We start from the raw sequence: 8,304 nt of genomic DNA, 5'->3' as shown, positions 1-8,304 counted from the left end.
TTTGTTACATTAACATTTTTAAAAAATATTTTCTATTATAATCATGTGCAATTTGCGTTAAAAGTATTTAAAATAAATAAAAACAAATGCTCTTGCTTCCCTGAGAAAATATTGGGGAAATACAGAAATGATTGCAATACCAAGAGCAGAAAATAATATAGCTATCTGGGTCCTGTTACAGTACTGGTGAACCTGACAAGGTCAGCCCAAATCTTTGCAACTTCAGTTTATCTTTTAGCAGTATTTTTTTCTCAGAAAATTATCTTGAAAGTCAGCAAAGTTTGTGCACTATGATGATTTTGGCAAATTTGTATGGATAAAGAAAAAGAAGTATCAAACTAGATGTTAAATAATTAGGAAGCAGTTAAAATATATATATTCACATGGACACTAACAGACATAGAGACAGGGATATATATGCACATATACCTAATGCCTCTGTCCATCTATTGAGTCAATTCAATGTTATATTGACAGCCAGAGAAAATATTTTTAAAAGTAACTTTAATGACATGAAATGAAATAAAGAGTATGTGTGTATAAACATATATATACACACACATTTTTCTGTGAAAAAGCAGATATAAAAACAGTATATACATTCTTATATACATATATGACATATGCAAAAAAATACTAGAGAGGTACAGCCAAAAATGTTTCAGGTAGTTCTTGGAAAATATTACAGACATATGGATGAAAATGTTTCAGAATGATACGGGTGGTGATTAGAATTGATTAGTGGGGACATTAAATTTCTTCTGTTAACTTGTCTGCTTTTTAATTTTTCCCTGCAATGAAGCTGAATGATTTTTCTGACAATGGGGGGAAAAAGGGCAGGAAGTGGGCACGGGGAAAAGAGGTGATAAAGAGCATTTACATCCAGTAAAACAACCCCAAACAGCAAAATACCATTTGCAGCCCAGCAAGCTGGTCAAGACACGCACATGCATGCACGCGCACACAGACACACACACAGACACAGACACAGACACACACACACACACACACACACACACACACATCAATTACAGTGACCAGGAGACTAGGCAGGGGAAATGGACATACTCTTTTTACTGGCTGTGCTGGCTGGCATGAATGCAAATCAGTACAATGCTTATGAAGGGCCCATTTGGCAACACACAGGAAAAGTCTTTAAAATATCCTGCAAGGATATTTTATTGTGGATCCTGCAAGTCCACAATTAAGAAGACCATCCGGTAGGCTAGCGAAGATTTGGCTTGACAAGGAAGGATTCATTCATCAGAGTATGCAGTGTTGGGTTTAAACACAAGAAAAGAACTAGGCACCACCTGAATGTCCAACAATGCGGGATTGATTCAGAAATGTTAAAGATCCATCGATACACTCTGCAGGCATTGAAGATGACATTTCGGAAGCCTGTTGAATAGCATGGGAAGAAGTTCAATGGGTTGATTTTTGTTTGGTTTTAGTTTCTGAAGAAGCAGGTTAAGAAACACCACACACATGAACCATTCTATAACAGTGAGTTAAAAGGGAAGGTGGGGTGGGAGTGAGGAAGGGAGGGAGACAGAGGGAGAGAAGAGAGCCTGGAAAAACAGCACACCAAAAAGTGGTTGTCTCTGGGTAGTAGGATCACGGGGAACAAGTACTCTCTTGGTTTTCCCTCATCTGATTTCCTTCTCCTTTCTGATGTTTCTACCATGAAACTGTATCACCTGTGTAGCCAACGAAGAGAGAATGAAAGTGTTTTTTTAAACCAAACCACAAGGAGAAGAGGCAGCCTGTAATCTATCAAGTGGCACAGATTAGCAAGATTATTCGCAGGCCCTTGGTGGGTGTGGGGGGAGGAGAGAGGTGGGGAGAGCAGAAGGGAGGGAGGGGGGGAGGAGGGTAGGAAAGGAGGGAAGAAGAGAGGGAGAAGGAGAGAGAGGGGGAGAGAGGGGGAAGGAGGGGGAGAGGGAAGGAGGGGAGAGGGAAGGCGAGAGACAGAGAGACAGAGACAGACAGAGAGAGAGAGAGACCTGCACTCCCAGTACAATACAATACACTGCTGGTGGGTTAGGGGGGCAAAGAGGGGGGTTGTAAACCGGGTGGGAGCCAAGGTTTGGCTCTGCTGGCTGGCTCGTTCCTGGCATGTCTTCATCGCAAGGTGGCCTCCTCATCGGTGTCTTCCTCGAAATCCTTGACGTCAGCACTGGTGGATTGCCTGGCCCAGGCTCCCCTTTCGGCCTCTCGTTCTTTATGCGACTTGAATCTCCCAACGAAAATTTTGCGGTAGTTCAGGAACATGCCATTCATCGCATCAATGGCCCGCTCTGCGGACTCCTGCTTCTGGAAGTGCACAAACCCGTAGCCCTTGGGCCCCTTTTCGTCGCAGGCCACTTTGCAGGACAGGATGTTGCCAAACGCCGAGAAGATGTTGTACAGCGCCTTGTTGTCGATGGTCTTGCCCAGGTTCTTGATGAAGACGTTGCCCACCCCACTCTTGCGGAGCGAGGGGTCCCGCTGGGACCACATGATGCGCACGGGCCTGCCCTTGATGACATCAAAGTTCAGGGTTTCCAGGGCCCGCTTGGCGTCCACCGGTTGCTGGTAGTTGACGTACGCGTAGCCCAACGAGCGGCGGGTGATCTTGTCCCTGCAAATGCGGATGGAGAGGATGGGCCCGGCCGGGCTGAACTTCTCGTACAGCATCGCCTCTGTCACTTCAGGGTGCAGGTCGCCCACGTACAGCGAGGCCATAGGAAAGTCTGGGTTCCCCTCGGAGCCCCGGCTGGTCTCCGCATCCGCATCTGCATCCGCAGCTGCCGCCGCCGCCGCAGCCGCAGCCGCAGCCACCGCCGCCGCCACCTCCGCATCCGCATCCGCATCCGCATCCGCATCCGCCTCCCCCGAGGAGGGCGCCGCAGCCTCCGCTGCTGCTGCGGCGGCGGCGGCGGCGGCGGCGGCGGCTTCGGCCGCGCTGGCCTCCACAACCGCTGCCGCCAGGGCGGCCTCCGCCTCCTCCCCCTCTGCCAGGGCGGCCGTCGCCTCCCCCCGGGTGGCCTCTGCCACTGCCTCCTCTACTGAGGCCTCGGCCTCCACCTCAGCCTCCACCTCTGCTTCCGCCTCCGCTACGGAGGCCTCCGCCACAGCCTCTGCCACGGTCGCCGCCGCAGCCTCCGCCGCCGCCGCAGCCGCTGCCGCCACCGCCGCCGCCAGTGTCGCCGCTGTCGCCACGGTCGCCGGTGCCGCCAGGCCGCTGCCGCGACCTCCCTTCCCGCGAGCTGGGGGGCGGAGAGGCGGGAAAGTGCAGGAGGGCTGGTGGGCGCTGGAACCCGGGCCGAGGGCGCGAGCGGGAGCTGGGGCCGGGACCCGGGGCCAGCCGATCTGGCGAGTCCAAGTCACTTGGGATAGCAAGCGAGCGCTGCTAGGAGCGCGCCGGTGCCTGTCGCCGCAGCCTGCAGCCTGCTGCTGCTGCCGCCGCTCGGTCGTGGGCTAGCGTGCGGGGCGCGGGCGGGCGGGCGGGCGGGCGGCGTGTGGTGGGGGGCGGGGGGTGTTGGCGTCTGTGGTCCGGGCAGCTGGGAAGGCTTCTGTCTCTTTGGTTCCCCCTGCGGCTGCTGCGGGGCTGTGGGGCCGCGGGCTGTGGGAGGGGGCGGGAGCGGGAGCCTTGGGGCGGGGGGGGGGGGGGAGGGTAAGGGGGCGGGGGGGGGTGAGTCCACAGCCTCTCAGGTTGCCTGGATATTTATGAAGAGGAAGGCAGGGAAAGGGTTCCACTGTGGACTGCGGGAATACGGGTTAGATTTAGAGGGTTTTGTTTTATCCCCCCTCTCCCCATAGTACATTTAAATGATTAAATCAAGTACCTTGCAAGAGCGGGTGGGTGGCATGGAGAATACACTTGCCTGGCCTAAAACAAAGCCGAGAAAAATGGGTTTCTCACATCCAGGGCTTCTCCCCACTTCCGCTCACACACACTCCCCAAGATCACCGCCACCAAAGACACAACACCTTCTCTGAGCAGGAGCTGGGGCCAGTGGGGCAAGCTCCCCCTGCAGCCTGCTGACCCATTTTCTCAGAGAATCGCCCCCCCCCCCGCCTTTTCCAGCTCTTTCCCTCCTCTGCAACACTTGCAGAAGAGGGAATAAAGAACACGTATTCATTCATTCATAATGCCATGCCACAAATATTTATGGAGCCTGTGCCGGTCCCTAGGGATACAGGGGTCTGGGAAGCAGGAGACATAAGCTGGTTTTGAGCTTGTCCTTGGGAACAGACAGTCTGGGCTGGAAACCCTGTCCCTGCCCCAGACTACCGGAGAACTAGAGACCTGGGGTTCTTCCGCGTCCCCCCCCCAATTCTTCTTCCCACCCACCCAGCCTCCATGCATGCAGCCCAACAGAGGGGGAATCAAGAGCACCCTGTCCTTAGTGCTGTCTTCCATGATACCCTGAGGAAAGCCAAACCAAGGGCTGGGGACAGGGCCCTGGTCCAGAGCCAAGCACTTGTTTGTTCTTGGCTCTACCCTCAAGGTGCTAAGGTTACCAACATGAACCAAGAAATACACATCCATGTTCAAAACAAAAACAAAACCTGAAATCTCTAGAATGAGGTGCCTGGTCCCAGGTCATCAGCTAATATTTGTGAAAGCCTTATCAAGTACTTGGCACTGGGAGCTAAGGGACAGGCCATGTGATAAGTGAGCAGTGAGTGTTGATGTGTTGGAGGTGTGGGGCTGGGTGAGAAAAGGTGAGCAGTATGTGTTGTGGAAGCAGAGAGGCCACACAGGGCCAAATGCTGAGGGGATAGACAAGTGAGCAACCATTAGAGTAGAGTGTAACAGAAGCGAGGGTCCCACTTGCTCCAGAAAGGAGCACCCAGCCACTAGCTCTTCCTGGTAGGAGTCAAGTGAGGCTGCACAGAAGATGAAAGCCCCAAGATGAGCTCTGAAAGATGAGTCCACCGTGTGGAGGCAGGAAGGAAGGCATTCCAAACAGAGGGGTCAGTCTGTGCCAAGGCCCTGTGGCATGCTAGCACACACAAAGCCACTTCTGGTCATGCCCAATAATCTGGCGTGGACAGAGATCATGGTCTCCAAGAGCACATGGCAGGAGATGGAGCTGGAAGGTGTGGAGCCCTGAAAAGCAAGCTAAGGTGCTTGGACTCTGTACCCAAGCTCACAGGCACTACTCAGCACATTCAGGGAGGGAATCGCGTCATCAGATCCTTAGAAAGAGTACAAATTAAACATCAATACAGAAAGTACTTAAGAGAGTAGATCTTAAAAGTTCTCATTACAAGAAAAAAAATGTGTAACTATGTGAGGTGATAGATGTTAACTAAACTTACTGTGGTAATCGTATATCTCTATCTCTATAGCTGGATCTGTATCTATCTATCTATCAAATCATTGTGTTGTACACCTTAACCTTATACAATGTTATATGTCAATTATATCTCAGTAAAACTGGGCAAAAAAAAGCCCCCATCAATGCCTATATAAATGTGCGAGTGCCCTCCCCTACACACAACTGAGACAGAGATGATAGAACAAAAAGACAGTCAGATGTGACCAGTTCCAAAAGAGTCGGAACAACCCTTCCCTCTGTCCTTAAGGACCTTTCCTCCCATAAATAGGAGTTTCTCACTTACTGTGAGCCAGGCATTGAACTGCGTGGGATTCGGGCTCAGATACAAAGAAAAAAATGATCAAACCCTCCGGACATCTCACTCCACTCAAGTTCAGGCTGTCCACACCAATCACAGAAATGCCAGCAGAAGGCAATAGGTGCTATCTGATTGGACTATGGTGGCCATGGAATTTCATCTGCCCAGCACATGTTCTCTCCTCCCCCTCATTCCTGCCCATCCACCTTCTTTGGGTAAATAAAGCCATTTTTTGTGGTGGCAGTGTTGGCTGGACCTAGGCAGTTGCACATGACAGAACAACCCCCGAGCCTGCGGAACCAACCGAGTCATTGTGGGGTGTGAGGCAGTGAGAACTTTCCCATCGCTGGCTGGAAAGCATCCCAAGGTGGCTGAGAAGCAGACACACAGATATGTACCTCACCAGCTTGCGAGATCCAGCCCCCTACTGCCCCTAGACAGGGCTAGTGCCAACAAAGGAAAAGGACAGCGACGTAGGAAAAGCCTGCTGAATAGCCAGTGCTTGACCAAGGTGATCACTGTCACTGCTGTTAAGAGCCATCTCTTGGGGGTCTAGGTTGCTTGTAGGCAGGAGGCAGATGAGCGGTGCCTCACCATTCCAGGTGGCCATCCAAGAGGGACCCGAGGAGGAAGAGGCCAGGGGGAAGCCATGATTCCTGGGGGGTAGCAGATGTGCAGTTGATGAGAAGAACTTCTTGGCCCGTTGTTGGAGACAGAAATGCCAAGCAGGACCGATTCAAGGACCAGGGCTCAACAACATCTCTTTCTCTGACTTTGACTTCCAGCCCACAGAGCCAACAGAAATCAGTGAAACAGCAGGAGAAAGAGGCTCAAGGATGTCATGCTATGGCCAGCAAATTCCCAAACCTGTCAAACCTGAAGACAATCCCTAGGCCCCTGAACCTCCAGCAACAGGAACAGGGCTACTAAGTGACTCGTCACTAAGTGACAAGGAGAGCAGCTAGGGAATGCTCTCCAAGTCCTTTCCCACAGAGGCCTCCAGGGGGCCCCTCCTTGTTTTAGTCCATTCCTGGCCAGTCCCTGCCATCTACAATCAAAAATGTTCTGACTACTAGGCACTGTGACAGAGGCAAAAATGATGAGCCCTGTGGAGCACCAGTGGAGGGAGGGAGAGGTCTCTTTCTTGTGGGAGGAAGTGTTATTCATCTCATTCATCCAATGATTTGACAAGTATTTAAGGAGGGCCTATGCTGTACCAGGCATTCTTCTAGGCAGAAGGTCCCTGTAATCAGGGAGCTTATTTTCTAGTAGGGAAGACAGACAATAAACACATCAGAAAAGATGAAAGCACGTAAAGGTTGCTACGAATGCCCTCATGGAAATAAACAAGATGGTTTGGTACGCATTACCTAGAACCCCACCCCCCCCCAAAAGTGGCAAAGGTCAGGAATGGCCTTCCTGAGGACAATGATAAGTGGTCAGTCCTGCCAGGAGCCAGGCGAAGAACCTGCCCAGCAGGGAGAACTACAGTCCCCCCTGGCCTGTGACAGAAAACTGGGGTGCCAGAGGGGCAGAAAGGATGCCAGTGTGGCTGAAGCCCAGTGAGAGGTGGGGCGGAGGGACAAGAAGAGGATGCAGTGGTGGGAAGGAGCCATGATGAAGAGTTTTGTTTTTACTCAAAAGTGTTCTGGGGAGGGGCACCTGGGTGGCTCAGTCGTTGGGCGTCTGCCTTCGGCTCAGGTCATGATTCCACGTCCTAGGATCGAGCCCCGCATCAGGCTCCCTGCTCGGCGGGAAGCCTGCTTCTCCCTCTCCCACTCCCCTTGCTTGTATTCCCTCTCTCGCTGTGTCTCTCTCTGTCAAATAAATAAATAAAATCTTTAAAAAAAAAAAAAAAAGTGTTCTGGGGAACCAGAGAGAGGATTGAATCAAGGGAGTGCCATGACCTAATTATATTCAATAATTTCTCACTGGCTGCTCTCTGTGGAAAATATTGCAAGCGGGCAGAGCACAAAGGAAAGTGAGGAGACCAATTTGGACCCTCTTGTAGTAGTCCAGCTGAGAGATGGCAGTGACTTGGCCAAGACTGGCAGCATGAATTTGGAGAATAGTGCATGGGGTCACATGACATTCTGGAAAGAGAAGAGACATCACTTGCTGATGCATTGAAGGCAGTTGGTAAACAAACTTAAGAAATGAATGATTACTATAAGAATATTTTCTTTCAAGTCTTGATCATGGAGGTGTTGTGTATGGTCATAGGCAAAATGGGGAGTGGGTGTGGTAGGTTTGGAGAAGGGAGAAAAAAACAGTTGGGGGGTGTCAAGAGCTCTTATTTGCACATGTTAAGTGTCTGAAGTCTATTTGTCATCCATATAGGCTGGCGAGACTGAATTATTGAGAGAACAGGGCACAGATATGGTATTTAAAGCCAGGAGACTGGGCGGGACCCCCTAGAGAGAGAGGATAGTCAGGGGAAGAAGGTGCAGGGCTATTCCCTGAAACACGCCCACATTTAGAAGTTAAGTTGAGGATGAGAAGCCAGCAGAAGAGATTGAGAGGGACTGGGTGTTAAAAAAAGGGCTGGCCCCAAACCTGACTTGCATGGTCCAGCCTCAGTGTCCTCACTCAGGTCCTGCTTTCAGTGCTCCTGGCAGCACGTGCATGGGAGTTGGTTTAAAACGGGACAGCAAGAGACTTTGTGTGCTAGAG

General features: G+C 51.3%; 1 protein-coding gene across 1 annotated transcript; it reads right to left on the bottom strand.

Annotated features, from left to right (window-relative positions):
- Positions 1–487: 487 nt before the first annotated feature.
- On the bottom strand, positions 488–3,454 carry LOC118521296 (polyadenylate-binding protein 1-like 2). Its single transcript, XM_036069741.2, has one exon. It carries the CDS (start codon positions 2,725–2,727, stop codon positions 2,125–2,127), a length of 603 nt encoding a protein of 200 aa, XP_035925634.1. The 5' UTR covers positions 2,728–3,454; the 3' UTR covers positions 488–2,124.
- Positions 3,455–8,304: the final 4,850 nt, after the last annotated feature.

Source organism: Halichoerus grypus, chromosome X (assembly GCF_964656455.1).
Source record: "Halichoerus grypus chromosome X, mHalGry1.hap1.1, whole genome shotgun sequence".
Lineage (NCBI taxonomy): Eukaryota > Metazoa > Chordata > Mammalia > Carnivora > Phocidae > Halichoerus > Halichoerus grypus.
Note: the sequence above shows the minus strand (reverse complement) of the source record. Positions and strands in the feature narration are given on the sequence as shown.

Excerpts from the sequence above, each read along its gene's own strand:
- LOC118521296 (XM_036069741.2), bottom strand. The coding sequence starts at position 2,727 with ATGGCCTCGCTGTACGTGGGCGACCTGCACCCTGAAGTGACAGAGGCG.